This window comes from Telmatherina bonti, assembly GCF_933228915.1.
Source record: "Telmatherina bonti genome assembly, chromosome: 17".
Taxonomy (NCBI): domain Eukaryota; kingdom Metazoa; phylum Chordata; class Actinopteri; order Atheriniformes; family Telmatherinidae; genus Telmatherina; species Telmatherina bonti.
Window position 1 is genome coordinate 21,205,320 of NC_136615.1, and position 18,141 is coordinate 21,223,460.

General features: G+C 40.2%; 2 protein-coding genes across 2 annotated transcripts in view; one reads left to right on the forward strand and one right to left on the reverse strand.

Annotated features, from left to right (window-relative positions):
• Positions 1–811, reverse strand: part of nnt (nicotinamide nucleotide transhydrogenase) — a 34,940-nt gene extending 34,129 nt beyond the window's left edge. The window contains exon 1 of the mRNA XM_079256829.1: positions 771–811. The gene's annotated coding sequence lies outside the window, so the exon portion shown is untranslated. The remainder of the gene's footprint in view (positions 1–770) is intronic.
• Positions 812–5,745: 4,934 nt separating this feature from the next.
• On the forward strand, positions 5,746–13,894 carry ccdc80l2 (coiled-coil domain containing 80 like 2; the record flags this gene model as incomplete). The annotated part of the gene is made up of 12 exons (XM_079256819.1): positions 5,746–6,025; positions 6,099–6,187; positions 6,298–6,471; positions 6,611–6,762; positions 10,722–11,024; positions 11,158–11,398; positions 11,513–11,669; positions 12,232–12,368; positions 12,474–12,625; positions 12,946–13,049; positions 13,338–13,418; positions 13,566–13,894. 12 exons carry the CDS (start codon positions 5,746–5,748, stop codon positions 13,892–13,894), a joined length of 2,199 nt encoding a protein of 732 aa, XP_079112945.1.
• Positions 13,895–18,141: the final 4,247 nt, after the last annotated feature.

An 18,141-nucleotide genomic window follows, 5' to 3' on the forward strand; every position in this document is an offset into this window, starting at 1 on the left:
TAAATAGTGGGATTTGTCACATTATAGCTTGCATATTATCCTGTGATTTAATGTCCCACTTTTCCTCTCAACCTTCGACATTTTAAGCAAGCAAAGATTTAGTGGGGTTGACCAGCTAGATCCAGAACTCGTAAGCGTAAACACTCCTTCACTGTCATTAAAAACTAAACATGAAGACGTATACCAGTTCAACTTAAAAAGGAAAGCAAAAGAGCAGCAGCAGTTAAAGTCTACATTACAGTAAATTGGGCATTTAATCCATTTTTCATACTCGGATAAACTGCCACGTGTCCAAAAATTATGACTGAAAAGGCTATTGCGCTTTTTGTTTTGTTTTGTTTTGTTAATGCTGAGTGTGCAGAGTAAAATCCGGTCAGTCTCGTGCACCTCTGGCTAAAATGCTTTACATGTGAACCTCTACAATGACACAAATGACATCAAATCAATGGCTTCCACCTAACAGCTCACTTTCAATTGTGTCCTTCACAACGTGAGGATTATAAGTGTTTGTGGCAGAACAGCTTTCAAAACGCGGTCTTTAGACTGAGACGACACTTCTCTTTTTGTCTGCGAGGAGAAGAGGGGGCTGTTAAAAGCTAGCAGGAGCTAGCTGCTGCGTTACCTAATATGTAAGAAATTTACCTCCGTTTCATTGATGTGGGTGATTACTGACTAAAAAAAATCCCAGCGCACTCATGGGGATGCAAACCGAAACAAATGCAAGGCGGAAATTGTGAGTAATGGGGTTAACGATGAATAACTCGACTGACCTTTGCAGACAGTCCGGGGCCCTGTGCAGCACTGGCGAACTTTCCGTTCACCCGGAAGCTGTCCGCTGAAACTGCCGGCTGAAAATGCGATTGGACGATGAGAACTACGTCAGCGGATATGCGAAGGCAGTCACCCCGCTGTCACGCGGCACTAACAAATGACATGGTATATGCATAAACTGTAAGGTTATATCTTTGTAGATTCTGTTACTTGTAATATATATATATATATATATATATATATATATATATATATATATATATATATATATATATATATATATATATATATATATATATATATATATATATATATATATATATATATGTATATAATGTCAACAGCATATCATAATGTCAACAGCATATCAGAGGGATCTATTACTGACCTAAAACTAATGGGTTCCATTAGTGGTTCCCAGGAGGGCATTACATACTATAAAGATGAGATACAGATGTTTGGTGGAGCTGATTCTGAACATCAGCTCTGTGTATAGAGCCCTGAGACTTTCCATATCTTTTATGTATGACTATCTGGGGCAAAAATTAAGTCTACACTTTTAAAGGAAGCGCAAATTTGCGAAGATTTAAACAAAGACAGTCGATGACATACAGACAAACATGTGCATAGTTATAAATAAATAATTTCACATTTACACACTACTTAAACCGTTTAATCTAAAGACAGATATAACCTTTTTTTAATAAGGGGTGAAAACGTGCAACTACAAAAATGTCCACAGGAGGTCGCTCTAACATAGCTCTTTACATCTATCTTATTCAAAATAAAAAATATTGGGGTTGCAGTGGCTATTAGAAATTCAGTTTTACTAAGGAAACTTCCCAAATGGACGAATAAAGATGTGTAAAGTTTAAAGTCTGAAGCTAAATGTTTGAGTTAAACTAATATACATAGTTCCTGACTGGTTCCCAAGACTTTACTGGTCAATTACACTAATCACATTAATTTCTTTTGACTGTCAATGTAGATACTTAGGACATACTTCCTTGAGATTATATTTTCTGGTACATACAAGTCACAGACGTAGAATTAGTAAGGATTATTGTAGAATTACGTAAACTTAAAATTTGCTACAATTTATTACTTTTCACAGATCTCAGTCCAGTTAAAAAAAAAACAGGACATATATACACACACACACTCGCGCACACACACACACACACACACACACACACACATATATATATATATATATATATATATATAAATATATATATATATATATATATATATATATAAATATATATATATATATATATATATATATATATATATATATATATATATATATATATATATATATATATATATATATATGTATATATATGGTGGCATTTATGCCATTCTGTTGCACCAACTCTTCTTTTAAAAATACTTTTTTTATAGTCCTGGAGCTAATAGACCACCTGGAGTTACGTAAGCCACATGTTTCCATGCTTTCTGCCCTTTGGTAGTGTTGTGCTATTGCCTTTTTCTTTTTTCTTATCTTTTTAAAATGTATGTTTCTATTTGTTTTTCATCTCCATTACCATGAATAGGTGTCAAGTAAGTTTTGGACCCTGATTCTTTTTGTGCTTTTGCACATTCTCTCTCTTACAGCTTGATAGGCCAATATGCACAATATACAGCATAAATTCTCTGTCACACACAATACTCATCTGTTTCTCTTTATCAGGCTCTGGTTGAGGAATGCGTTGTTACAACGGATGGTTCTCATTGTGATATTTCACCCAGACAATTCTTCAAACTGGATTAGCTTTGCATGGATTCTTTGATTTCCTTTTTTGATGTTATTCTTGTTTACAGTCTGTAAAATAAAAAAAAAATAAAAAACTGATGAAGGCAACATGCATGAACCTTTGATTTCATGAAGCATCTCCAAAGACATTTCTTATTGTAAGATGTCTTAAAGGTCAGTGCTTTCAGGTTTAAATTTAAAATAAACCTTGAAAATATATCCCCTGGGTTTTTATCTGTCCATTATTGTTTTGATTAAGGAGCATGAACAAATTGTCATTCATTCTTTCATCTATACCGCTTAGTCCAACTTAATGTTGTAGGGATACTGGAGACTATCCCCGGAGTGAGCAGGTGAGAGGCAGGGGGACACCCTGGCCAGTCCGTCAATGTGAACATACTTTATACATGCCAAACAAAGTTGAAAGAAAATCCAATAAAACAGCAAACTGAAGTGATGATGGTTGCATGCACTGCACATCTGCTTGGAAAATCAACCAGTATAACCCCAGTTTCCAAAAAGTTGACATGGTGTTTCCTGTCTCCATAAAAGCATAATGCAATAATTTACTCATATTTTATTTCCAACAGAGCAAACACAGCATATCAGATGTTCAAATTAAGACATTTTTCCAACTCATTTTGAACCCGATGACAGCAACACAAAACAATAAAACAGGCACAACAAACGGCTGGAAAAGTAGTCTGCACAAATACAAGGAAAAAGAACGACTGGAGCTTAAACAGATACATGAATTCCCAACAGGTCAGTAATAACACTGGCTACAAAAGAAGCATTTCAGAGCACCAGATGGAAAAATGGGCAGAGGCTTACCCATCTGTGACAAAACTGGATGCTCATGAATTTTGGGTCCCCAGGGGTTAAAAACAGACATGATTCTCTGCTGGACGTCCCTACATTGGCTCTTCCTGAAACTTCCCAAAAATCAGTCAATGAAAGTAGTTTACTGTGCAATCTACAAATGCAGAAATGTCTCCATGTCCTCTGAACCAAAACTCTTTCAAAATGATCTGAGGCAAAGTAGATAACTGTTTTGTTGTCAGATGAAACTAAATTTCTTTATCGAAACAACAGACTCCATGTCCTGCAGACTCAGGGAGGAGCTGTCCAGCTTATCATGGCAGGACAGTTAAAGCCTGCATCTCTGATGGTATGGGTTTGATTTAGTGTCCATGGGCAGCTTATACATCTGTGAAGGCATCACCAATGTTGCGTTCATAAAGTGCGTCGTCCAGCATTATCTGCTACCACCCAGACAAAGTCTCTTGCAAGAAATCCTTTCAGTAAGACAATCCTAAACCATATAGAGCATCCATGTTAACAGTCCTTCAGACATTTCACCAACATAAAATACCCTGTCACAAAGGTCCAGGACTGTTTAGAAGCAAAAACTTGAATCAGAGAGGAATGGAGATCGTCCATCACCCTGTTACAGTTTTTAAAAGATGTGTTGCTGCCATCAAATCCAAAATAAACTCATTTTTATGATCAAATAATTAAATGTCACAGTTTCAGCTTCTGTTATGTTTCCTCTGTGTTATTGGAAATAAAATTAAGGCTAAAATAAGAATTGTAAATCATTATTCTCTGTTCTTAATCGCCTTTTCCACTGCTTGCCCTTTTTTCATGTCTGTAATCCTTTGTTACATTAAAAATAAAAACATAACCATGAATTAAGCCCTAATTTCAGTTATTCTTATTAGACCTCAGGTGATCAGGTTATTGCACCCTAAACTTTAGGTTATGACTTTTGTTGTTGTTCCAAGATGCTTAAAGTCTCTCCATTTCTTTTCTGCAGCATTTTAACAAACTACACATTCAGTTTTATTAAGTGGGCTTGTTGCTTTGGGCCAAGTTTTTGAGCTGCATATTTGTTGAATCACATGAACATGCTGTATATGTGGATTATTAGCTAAGCTTGAAACTTTGGTTCCAGCAGTAAGATTTGTACAAGTTCATTATCTTGAGGGAGGGGCTGTGGGAGGAACTACTGCTGTGCTGAGACAAAAATTCCCCTTTGGGGCATTTTTTTTTCCAAAGATTTACAGTTTTGACCTTGTGTGAACTTTTCAAGACTTCAGCATCTATAGCCCACTTTGGGTTATTTACAGCTACACTGCCGTCCCCTTCCTGCAACCCTGACGAACAAATGGCTTTAGGCTGAACTCCTTCATGGATTTCTTAGCTCTCCGTTTCTTCTTTTGTGTTACAGAGCCCTGTTTCTGTTTGATGGCTTTTTAATGTTTTTTTTTTCTCTTGTTTCATGTAAAACGATAATCATTACTTTTTAATTCACAATAGCTCAAATTAATGTTTGACTTTTAACTACTATTAAAAATTTTGTGTTCAGTCAACCTTGACATGGTGAATAATAATAATAAAACGGGGAATCTGATAACTTACTGACCCTTTCTGGAATCCAAGTTAGGATCAGATTGTCAGCAGGTGAAAATATGGCCTCTCAGATATTTCATGGGCCCTCACACTGATTCTCTGACTCATGCCATGCAAGTACAAGCATGTTTTTACTTGTGCATGTGAGTAAATGTATGCATGTAGGTGAACAGGATCAGCACTTCTGTATGTATGTATGTTGTGTATGTGCCAGTAAATATTGTTCAAATGATCATAGACACATACATCCTCACTGATGTGTTGGGAGTTTGTTTGTGCGCGAGACAGCAAAAAAGAGAAAGGGAGACTGTTTTTCTTCCACAAAATGCTTTGAAGTTGTAGAAAATTCCAGGAGTTTCCTGTTAACAAGCCTGGACTATAATGTGAACCAGGAGTGTGTCTGTGTGTGAGAAGAGAAGCGTCTCTCCAGTCAGTCTCTCACATGGTGAGAGGGGTTAACATCACAGCAGTCTTTGCTGTCTCTTTACCATCAGGAGTCCAGATTTGGTTCACTTGTTTTTTTTTTTTTTCTTTTTATACTGCGACCTTTCGAAGAGCTTTGAACAGGATTCAAAGCATGGAAACAACTCTGCTGGAAATTTTCTGTCTTTTTTAAACTATCAAATAACTTTCAGCCATCTGGCAAATCCTCTCAGTCTGTCTCAGATGCTACAGAGCTTTCTAAGAGCTTGCAGTTGTGAGAACAACAATACATATGTGCACTGTTATTTCTGAGACTTTATGAGCTGCTGAGCAGTTCCAACGTTTCAGCAAACCAACTTCTCAACGATACAATAAGGATGCTTCACTTCTATACCTCACACTGTTTGATGTCTTTTGCCGCTTTGTGGAGCCTCACCTATCCAGGATTGCTGGCAGCGTGGCCTAATATTGCTGGAACCAAGGCAAAACACCAGTTGGACCCCAATGTGAGAGACTGGGGAGACTACTCAGACCTCCCTCCTGGAATTGAATTTGGGCTTGGGCTGGAAGAAGACAGTGAAAATGAGGAAAACAGGGGGATTGGCGAATCATCACCAAGTTTGGCTCCAGAGCTGGATTTCCTGGCAGAATTTGCAGGTGCGAGGAACTATTTGATCACCTTATCGATCTGTTTGCAGTCTTCCTTGTTTACAACTCTTAAATCTTGCAGGCAAAAAGCGTCTGTGGGTGATTTCAGCTCCATCACACAGTGATCACTACCTTCATATGATGGAAAAACAGATAGAAGACACAGATGAGGTAATGAGCTTTTCTTGCTCATGTGACACAAACTCAGATTTTCAAGCTTTTGACAATTTTGTCCTGAAGTACTATTTTCCTTGCACCTCTTGTTTCTTTGTCTGTCTCAGAAAGGGCTGAACTGCCGTTTAGCAAAAAGAGACACTTTTATCGTAACCATCATCCAGAATGCCATGATGGAAGGTCGTATTCAGAAAACAACTTTTCAAGGAGATGCCACAGTCGAAAGCTTGGACCCTGATACAGTTACTAAACTGCTGCACTACCTGGAGCTCACTGGCCAAGTAAACACAATGCCATCACTGGCTTTAATGACTTCTTCTTTTCTCACCATCTCTTTTTAATTTTGATTCACTTCAGTGTTTCTGCATTGTTTTACAGTTTACATGCTCTTAAGTGACGTTCAATGCCAAATTTTTTCAGGAAAAAACATTCACCATGTTGGTTATGAAGAAGAACCTCCAGGTCAGTGAGCGTTTCCCTTACCCAGTCCGTGTTGAGGCCATTTTGGAGCTCATCGATCAGTTTCCGATGAGGGTGCTCGAGAAGATGACCAGAAAAGGATCCAAATTAAGGTGCGTGTGAAGCAAGATCTTTTGGTCTAAAACTTACACACATTATATATATATATATATATATATATATATATATATAAAATATGTATATATATATATATATATATATATATATATATATATATATATATATATATATATATATATATATATATATATATATATATATACATACACTATTCACAAAAAGTTAGGGATATTCAGCTTTTGGGTGAAATTTCACAACAAGCCTAAAATGCATTCAAACCTGTACAGGTGAACTTAATGTGATCTTCTCTAAGCTTTTAAATGCACATGTCCAACTGTTAAATGTTTCAATAAATTTTGCACAAGTTGCTGTTCTCTAACAAGGAGCTTAACGGCAAAAATCACAGCAGGTGTGTGATCCTTGACCAATAAATGTCCTGGTTCAATTAGAGCTGGTGTTTAAACAGTTGTCCTCATCATGCTGTTCACATTTTGACATCATGAGACCAAGACGACACCTAACAATGGAACAACAGTCCCTTGCCATTGCGATGCTTCAAACAGGACGTTCTCAGACAGAAGTGGCCACTGAGCTTGGAGTGTCACAGAGTGTCATCAGCAGGTTGCAACAGAGATATCCAGAGACTGGAAGAGTCACAGAAAGGCCTAGAAGTGGACGTCTTGTGGCCACATCCCGTGCCGATGACCGCTACATTGTGAACACTGCCCTGAGAAACCGGATGATGAATGCCACTCAACTCCAGGCACGTTTAAGAGAGGTGAGAGGCACCCAAGTGTCACGTCAGACCATTCGAAACCGTTTCCATCAGCGTGGTCTGCGTGCTAGACGACCTGCACGGGTACCTGACCACACCACCAGGCACAGGCATCATCGTCTTGCATGGGCCAGGGAGCATTTACGCTGGACGAGGAACCAGTGGGCCTCAGTGCTGTTCTCTGATGAAAGTCAATTCACACTGAGCAGAAATGATGGCCGGCAACGATGTTGGAGACGTCAGGGAGAACGCTATGCATCAGCCACTGTTGTCACCAGGCGAGCTTTTGGTGGTGGCGGTGTTACAGTGTGGGCAGGGGTGTCCACTTGGTACAGACTGCCCTACACTTTGTGAATGGTACAGTGACAAGCCCATACTACCTGAATAACATCATTAATCCAGTGATTGTGCCCCTACATGAACAGCACAGGCCTAATTTCATCTTCATGGACGACAATGCTCCTGCTCATCAAGGCCGCATCATCAGGGAACGGCTGTTGGAGACTGGTGTACCTCAAATGGAATGGCCTGCACTCTCTCCAGACCTGAATCCCATTGAAAACCTGTGGGATCAGCTGAGCCGTCGTGTAGAGGCTCGAAACCCTGCACCCCAGAACCTCAATGACCTGAGGGCTGCCCTTCAAGAAGAGTGGGATGCCATGCCTCAGCAGGCAATAAGTTGCCTTGTGAACAGCATGAGACGTCGTTGTCAAGCTGTAATTGATGCTCAAGGGCACATGACGAGATATTGAGACGTTCAAATTTTTTGTTGTGGTGTAACTACCATTGTTGTTACCTTTTGTGTTGAATGAATTTTTTGAGATGAGGAAATCAGTAGTGCATCCTTCTACTTAAATGTCTTACTTTTATGATATTATATCACTGTAGCATGAACATATTGCATTTACCATAAATTTCACCTGAAAGCCAAATATCCCTAACTTTTTGTCAGTAGTGTATATATATATATATATATATATATATATATATATAGTCTAATATACTAACCCATAATAAATAGCCTTACCAGTCAGTTCACAATCTACATACATTCTGTCATGTCCTCTCTAGTTCAAGCTCAGTCTGTTTTCCAGCAAAATGTTTTGCACACACCTGATCATATTTTATTACGTTGGAAAATAGAAAGAAATTTAGATTTTATTCACTCAAGTTAAAGGCGGCCTTTTCAGTCTGCCAGAATCGGTTTCCCTTTAGCTTATACAGTAACATCAGTTGTTTTCATTTATGGATTACTCTGAGCATTTATACTTATGACAATACATATATGGAAAGTTTGGTTTTTATATGCAAAGGCAAGGTTTGCACATTTTATATACAAGACAATTTAAAGTGCTTTACATTGAACATCATAGCGTTGCAGTGGTGTGCAGAGAGCATAAAAACTTTTGAAAGAAAAAGAAAGAAATTAAATAAAAATAGAGAAAAATTATTATAAATAAAATATGAACAAATTTTATAAAGTTACAATGTGAGGAATTAGCAGTTACTGTGATAAAAGGCGGCAAATAAAAAAATTCTTAACCTTGAATGAAAACAGATGAGAGTTTCAGCAGAACTGCAGTTTTCTGGGAGTTTGGTCCGCATGTGACGAGCATAAAAACTGAACGCTGCTTGTCCATGTTTGGGAACACAAAGTAGACTTCTTCCTGATTACATGAGGGGTCTGATTGGTTCATAACAAACCAGTAGATCCTGAACATATTTTGGTCAGAAAACCATTTATTTCTTCACAAACCAACAGCAAGATTTTGCAGCTGTAAGGGGACACACATTCTGTCGGGGGCGTTATGCAGCTTTCAAGAATCTGTTTCCCTTGTTAATATAATTTATATAAAAATCTGATGTTTTTATTCATGTAAACATTACATCAAACAGCAAATATGCTGCAGTAAATATGAGGAAGTTTGGTCTCAATATACAAGAGGGGAACACTCATCGTGGCAGTCATTGTTCCTCAGCCCGCCAGAATCTGTGCCGCCTGCCTTAATAGCTTGTATTATGTCCTACTATCATGTGTTTTGATTTATAGATACCTCATATCACACCTAATCACTGTAGAAAATATGAGGAAGTTTTGCCTTCAAATCCCAGTTATTGTTGGGCAGGCAGCCATTATGTATTTCTTTGACCTCATCTCTAACATGATCACTGCATTAAATATGTGGAAGTTTAGTTTTCATTTACAAGTTATATGGGAAAATGCTACTGAAGGTTTTTGTAGATACCAACATGTTGGAGATATATCCCATGATGCACTGCTGATACCTATTGTCAGAGCCCTCAATAAACTTTGTACCTTGCAGCTAAAGGGATAAACGTCACTGGCACTGTTTCACCATTCTAGTGTTAGAACCTGAAATGAGCATCGTACAAAATGAAGTGACACGGTTCTGGCAGCAATTTATTTTATTAGAACCAAATATTATTCAAACAAGTAGAAGGAAAATTCTTCAGAGGCCTGTTAGATCCTGGTACAACATGAATGTAGAAGCTGAAAAGCCTTATCGTGGGGTAGCTGCATTACTGCCTTCTGACGACCACACTTGGACTCAAATTTGTCAGAGCAAAGCATACAAAAATAATCTAATCAAGAAAAGTCACATCTTCACCCTCACATGGCAACACAATCTTTAAGGGAACCTTATCCAGCAGTGACATGTGTTAAATTTTGCTTGCCCTCCAAGACTTAATCTCCTTTAAGCAGCCCAATAAAACCAATAGAGGAACTGTGGTGTTGCAGTGAACCCCTTAACTAAGCTGCAACAGTGGACTAAACAACCAGAACAACTTAAACCAATAACTTACAAAATATGTGATTATGGTACTTCCACGTGAAAGCTTAAAGTCTGTGCATGTGCAAAAAGTGGAATCAAGCTTGTTTTCAGACAGTCTATTTTATGACATAACAAAATGTTAATATAGTAATAGTACTGTATGCAAGTACAACACAAAACACTGTATTGAATAAATTCTCTACACAACAAATGCACACCACTTTCTACTACTGCTGCGTTTTTTAACCTTTCCAAGACATTAAAAAAAGACAAAAAAAAAACAAAAACAAAAGCACTGAATGAATTTCAGAGATTTGTTCAGGAAAGTATAGATATTTGGATGTAACTTTATACTCAGGGTACATTGAGTAACTGACTCTGCAGTGCAGTGTAAATAAATGCTGTTTCTGTTATGTTGCAGATGTAAAACCAAGAAAAAGAAAGTTGTGAAAAGAAAGAAAATTATGAAGAAGATGGTGATGAGCCCTCAGAGACAAGGAAATGTGACCTCTGCAGTGGCCTCACAAAGGAGACCTCTGGATAAAAAAGCTGCTCTGAAGAGTAAAATCATGGACATACTTAACGGTCGATCGAGATTTGTTATTCGCAAGGTGCCTGCTGGATCCACAAAAGGGAAGGAGTTGAGCAACAGTGGTGGGCTCAGCTCTAAAGTGTCCAGTCCTCCATCAGTCCCAAGGAACAATGAAGAAGTGGAAAACGACAGGTGCTGTCTTTCCATTTTCTTTGTGAATTTTTTTAAAGTAGCAAGAAGTAAAGTGCATGTCAGTCATTTTCCGACAGCAGTTAAATTTTTTTTTGTGTATACGTGACTGAGCGTCTTTTGAATCACATTGCAGATCTCGGTCCAGTTTGAAAGAGGGAAAAAAACAACATGGAGGTAAAAACAGTGACCATAAAGAAGACTTAAATGTAAAGAGTGTTTCACAAGATAAACAGAGCAATAAAAAAAAGGGCAAAGGGAAGAAAGGAAAGAAAGGAAAAGGAAGAGGTAAAAAATCCAACACAGAAGCAAGTGAAGAAGATAAAACAGCCCTGAAGAAGTTTCTGGACCGTTTAAGAGGGTCCAGAAGGCTTATGGTGAACACTTCTCCTCCTCCAAAATATCTCAGATCTCAGATGCTCTTCACATTGGAAATGATACATTAATGCAGGACCTTCATAATAACAAATATGCTTTTTTTTGTGTACAAGCTGATCTCCACACCCAGTAGAGATGCAACGCTGTTCATCCAACAAAGTCAAGAGAACGAGAAGCAGCACTGTGAGCTTGCTATCAGGAAGATCACCGTGGCAACCATCGTGGGTGAAGGAAATGATGCAACACTCACAATGCAGCCCTACCAACTCGGTAGGAAGTTTATGTCAGACGTCATGTATTGTCATATATTTCTATTTAAAAGTATGGGTATGTTTTTTTCTGGGGTGTCAAATCATCTAAAACTGCCACATAGATATTCGTGATGAGTTTTTATGTTAACTCTTTGGATGCCAGCTGCTTTTAAAGTGGACGTCTTTAGCAGCCACTGAATTGAAAACAGATGTAATGATCCTTTGGATAAAAATATCAAGAGATGAATAGGCAAAAAAATACATTTTAGCCAGATAACATTTACTAGTAACTAAGAAAAATCTTTTTGCCAATGAAAATGCAGCTCACAGGAACTACAGCACATTTAATCCATTTAATATCTCAGTCATCCTAACCACTTAATCCCATGAAGGGTTGCGGGGAAGCTGGAGCCTATCCCAGCAGTCTTTTAGGCGAAAGACAGGGTACATCCTAGACAGCTCGCCAGTCCATCGCAGGCATCTAATATCTGTTTTATTTTATTTTACATTTAATTTTAGGTCTTCATCAACAGCTTCTTGTCTGTGTTTGGCATTTTGTTGCTTGTGTTTGTGTGTTTCAGAGTCAGAACCTTCTCTAAGTGATTCATCAGATGAGCTATCACACACAGGCCTGATCTCTATGTTGAGAGCAGAGCTTGGCCTGTCATCTTCAGACCTCTTTTCAATGACTGTCACAGATTACGACATCAAGCCTACTGTAAGAGAGCCTCACCTGAGTTTCCAGAGTTTGTGGGTCTCTTTGACATTGTATAGCAACAAACTTGATTTCATTTAGTCCAACTTATCCTAATAATTTCCCCAGAGAGTCTTTGAGGCTCCTCCATCAAGCTCAGCATTGTTTGAGTACATCGACAACTTCCCTTCAAGGTACTCAGAGAAAGAGAAAGAAAGGAGGAGTCCTCCAGTTTGCTCCAAAGACACACAAATCCCTGCAGCTAAGAACTCATTGCTCAGGTGGAGTAACTCAACAACACACATCATATTACAGAGAAGAGTAGCATGAATTTAAATGTAAGAATTTTAAAGAGCACTGATCTTTTCTGCATACTTATCTAAAGATTTTTATAAAACTGTAAACCATGCAAATGATCACTGTATTGTTTATAATAAATTAATTTACCGTTATTCTATATCTGGTTCTTCCACTCTGCATATCCCTCAGTAAGTTTTACCACTACAAAGCACTTCAAATATAAAATTACCTCTGATGTTATATTTGACCTCTGCCAACTGATTTATGTTAATATCAACCCCATCATTGTATTTCCATTCAGGTTCATGTCCAAGCGAAGGCTACTGCTGATTTCTGCTCCCTCTGAGGATGACTACTCTTTGCAACAGCAGCTGTCTGCTCTGTCTGGACAGGACTGTCATCTGGGTGAGGGACACAACATAAAGTCTGCTTTGTCATTTTTGGTGCATCATGGAAACGTGAAAGTCAGGCTTCTCCTCTAACCACCATGATGCTAAAATTAGTTTCAGTCACCTCTGACTTTTATCTCATTAAACAAAATTACAAGAGAAATGTTAAAAGGGTCATAAATCATAATTCAGGGGGATAAAACTGCTACCGTGACCATTTTCAAAAGAAATCTGCCACTTCCCTATTTTTTTTTTTTTTCTTTTACGTTTTTATTGCTTAACTGTGCTTTCCTGGGATGTGAAGGTATTCGCCACTTTGCCATGTTAAAGCTGACCGGAAGTGGAGATAAAGCATCAGGAACTGTGGAGCTTTTTCCTTTAAATGGTAAGCTAGAGTCACATGGGGCATTGCAAACACATGGGGTGGAGGTCTAACCTCTAAATCAGAATTAATTTAATGTCAACATACTGTGTACTGGAAGACATGTTGGAAGGATCTTGCATAAATTTTTCTCTCTATCTGTCCCTAAAGGTCGTAGTCAGAGTGAGGTTGAGCCTTTATCCCGTGATACAGTCAACAATATGAGAGAAGAGCTGAAGATCAGTAAAGACTATTTCAGTATGCTGGTTGTGGGGAAGGATGGCGACGTCAAGGCATGGTTCCCATCACCTATGTGGTCCTTGGATAACATTTACGATCTGGTAGACTCTATGGAGCTTCGCCTTCAGGAGGAGAAGCTTCAGAGGAGACTGGGGATCCACTGCCCTGAAGATAGTGGAAGAGGAAGCAGTGAAGCAGAACACGGTCCTGGGTATGATGAGGATGGCACAGAGGATACATACTTGTATCACCAATCATAAAAATGACATAAAAACAAACTATAATATCTTCAGGACACAGTATGCAATATATAAAGTCTAAATAGATACATATCATGCAACTGTTGGATACTGGAGTCAGTGGGAGAAAAGTTTTAATAAAGCCATGTGTACCCTCCAGCTGTTCTCTGGAAGAGCTGATGGGTTGATGTAGTTTGCTGTTTGCAGTTGTGAAACGGAAAGAAGGTTTATTCAAGGTCGAACCAATTGTGTTTTTGGCAAAAGCTTCTGTCCAATCTTTCTGTAACACACTGCTAAAATCAAAGTCAACAAATCTCTGCTACAGTATTGTTTTGCTGTACTTCAATGAAACGCATGCTCTCTTCTTAAATTCCAAAACATCTCATCAGCAGTCTGCACAAACCTCCGAGTTCCTATTTCTGAAAATGGTTTTCCAGAACATCTCTGAAATGCTTGTAAGAAGGATAGTTGTGTCATTGAGGGTTTTCTTTTGACACACCAAGATGATTTCTTAACGTTATCCACAAACATGTGTTTTTAGACTGGGATTTCTTTTAGCAAATTATCACTGCAAGGCTTGGCTCTTTGCCAAAACAGCATCTGGGGCAAAAACAATGTTTATTATGTTGATGCAGTGAAAAATAGGGTGGTAATATAAAAGTAGCAAAGAAAAAGAGATATTGTAAAAGAAAATGTTTTCACATTTCTGTTTAAGTCCATGTGTCCATTTTTTTTTTTTTTTTTTTTTTGCTTGCATGTTGGTATTTGGAAATTATGTTTTAAACAAGTTTAAGGTGATAAATAAATAAACAAAATAAATCTTAATGCTACAAATATTTTTTAAGTGAAGTGAAATTTTTAGGTCTGATGGGTTATGTTTTAAACTGTTATAATAATCTGAGGAATGTGACAATGATCAAAAACACAAGGTGGGAAATTTTGGTTAAAATATAGGTGAGATTATGATGAATAATTACAATGAATTTATGAATAATCAATTATAGAAAAAATAACACTTTTAATCGGAAGAATGTAGAAGGTTTGTCAGTCCAACATTTCCTAGAATACTGATTACACTGATGCACACGGTAGGGTTGAAGAAAAAAAAGAGTATCAACAAGTCTAACCCCTTTTTATTGGTGATATTGGAGACTTTTGGAGAGAAATGTGAACGCACGCATAGTTTACTGTTCTATCTTCGCAAAAGTTGCTGCTGCATAAGCTCCTCCCCCTGCCTAAAGAACATACAAGGAGCTGTGAGTTAAAGATTGACACTTTAACTTTATGTCTTCTCAGTTTTTACCAGGGATAAATTCTATTTCTGTTTTAGTCTTTTAAATTACATGCAATTAAATGCATTTTCCATTCAGTAATAGAGCTTGAGTTTACAATATTAATAACTGTGTCTATCATTTGATATAATTATACACTAAAATTGATTTAACCCCTTAACTTTCACATGAACAAAAAGGCCAGAAAAATGTGTGTCTGTGTTTTTCTATTTGTTTTGGGCGAGAATAAACAATACATACATACATACATGTGTGTGTATATATATATATATATATATATATATATATATATATATATATATATATATATATATATATATATATATATATATATATATATGTATATGTGTGTGCGTGTGTGTGTGTATATATATATATATATATATTATATATATTATATATTATAGTGAAATGGTTCAAATTTTTTTTTTTAACCTGTCCTGTCCAGCATCCCAGCATACAGAACAGCAATCTGCGTGCTAGATTTGCTCTGTCAAGGGAGACATCTCATGTAAATAGCTGCCCTTGATAATCTGAATATTTTTATTATTATGATAATTATTTTATTTTATTTATTTATTTATTTATTTATTTATTTATTTATTTATTTATTTTCCTTTTATCATTTTGCAATCATCGTCAGTCTTGATATGGCCAAGCTGGACCTGGCAGGCAAAGAGGAGAAAAAAAAAAAAGAAGAAATGAAAGGAGGATAAAGAGAGACAGAAAAGAAAGGCATGTCTAAGCTGCTAAAGTTACAGTATTTGCAAAGCAATATAAATTACTGAAAAAATACAACAAGACATAAGTAGGATAGTGACAATATTCAAAAACAGACAAAAAAATGAAAAATAAAAGTAAAAAAAAGAAAATGAATTAATAAAATAACAATTACAATACCAACCGTTATTAAACATACCTACAGAGAATCATCAGCAACATTTAGTAGGAAGCAGATGGGAAGATGAGCGCTTTGTGGGCGTGCACGTGTGAGTGTTCAACCTGTGATCATGCAATCAAAGATCAGCTGAGTGCTTGTAGGGGAACACGACCACGACCCGAGGTGTAGAGGAGGAAGCCAAGGCCCCCAGGGCCCGGCAAGCCCACCGTGCACAGAGCCCGGGCAGGCAAAGCAGAGAGAGCCTCCGTCCCCCGAGCCCAGAGCAGTGGAAGCCCCCAGGCAGGGGCACCGGGTAGCACAGGGCGACGGCAAGCCGGCCTGGCGGGTGCCGGGCGCTGAAGCGCGGGCCGCACAGAGAGCCGGCAGCCCACAGGCCCCAGGACCACCCGTTCCCCCCCGGCAGAGCCCTGGCCAAGACCCAGCGGGCCCCGCCCACCCAGAGCAAAACCATCGCGGGCCGGTGCCACCACGATACCAGGGGAGGGATCCCCAAGGACAAGGACACGTCTGTAGACCGTCCCCCCAACAACCCCTCCCCACAACCCTCCCGCTGCTTCCTATCCCCCCTCTCCAGCACCCTCCCCATCCCTCTCCCTCCCAAGCCCCTCCCCGCCCCACCCCTCCCTCCCATTCCACACACCGCCCTCCCATTCAATCCTCCGTCTCCCTCCCAATCCCCCCCCCAGCGACAGCCGGAGCCGGAGGACTGCAGGCCCCGGACCTGAACTCCCCACATTCACACACCCACACACCCACACACACACACACACACACTTATGCAGCCAACCAGAGACCCTGCCAGCCCCCTCATGCGCCCCAGGCATCGCCCAGGACAGAGGGCCCACCGCAGTGCCCCGTCCCCAACCCCCAGGCCAGCACCAAGCCCGCCCCCCGTACCCCGAGTGCTCCCCATGAAGAGGGGACATAGGAAGACCCCTGCCCCCCCCACCCGCCCGCCTCTGTGGTGTGTGCATTGGTGGGTCGTGGTTGTAGTGCAAGTAAAAAAAGGGGTGGCCGTGGGGGGGTGGGACCAGCTGCTGCCAGACAGCCAGACCCCCCCTCCCCAGCATTCCCTTGTTTATGTGAGTGTCTGTGTGTGTGTGTTAAGTGTGTGTGCTGCTTGTGTAAATGTAATAGTGTCTAAGTTGTGAGTAAAATCGAGGGGAGAAAAACCCCAATGGAGGGGATGGGCAAGGGCCACCGCTGTAGCTCCTGTCCATCCCCCCATGGCCAAGGCGCCTGTCCCCTCGAAATCCTAAATGTATATTGGTGTCTATGTTGCAATTAAAATTTAGTGGGGCAGGTGGTCACCGGGGTCCATCGGAAAATGCCCCTTAGGGTTCCCGGGACCACCGACTTCACCCGCCCCACCGTGCCCTATATGCTGTATGTATGATGTCGGGTGGCGGAAGAGGAGGGGGGCATGGGGAGGGGCACGACCAGGGGAGAAGGACTTCTCCCCTGGGCGACCAACTCCTCAGCTGGCCGCAGTAGGTGCCCCCACCTCACCGGGACAGCCCCAGGGCAGAAGGGCAAGCTCCGGCCCGCCAAGTGGAGCAGGAGGCAGCACCCCAGTTGTCCCCCCATCCCCGGCGGCCCAGCGCCAACACTCCAGGGGCCGGAGAGTCCCCGGCTCCAACCCAGACATCCATCCAGGTCCGGGGCCCGGTGCCACCAGCAACGCCAAGACTGCCGCCGACGGGAGGAGACAGAGCCAGAGGGAGGATCCCCTCCGCCATGGACCCTATTCCTACCCCACCCATTCCCAACCATCCCCCTGCCTCTCACCCCCCCCCCCCCCGTCCACCCCCTCCTCTGCTGCCACCCCCCCCCCCACGCCGCCCTCCTCCCCCGCGCCCCCCCATGCCCCAGCCCCTCCCTCTACCAACCCGCACCAAACCCCATCCCTCTACGGACACATCACAGCCCCCAGTCCTACTAAGTGATGTGATTAATTAGCAGGGTCCAGGGAGAGCGAGCATTGGCCGATTCATTTTTGATGGAAGCAGATGTGATCTCGAGACTTATGTGTTCCAAGAGGAGATTTTTGTAGTGATTAATACTTAGACTTCTTT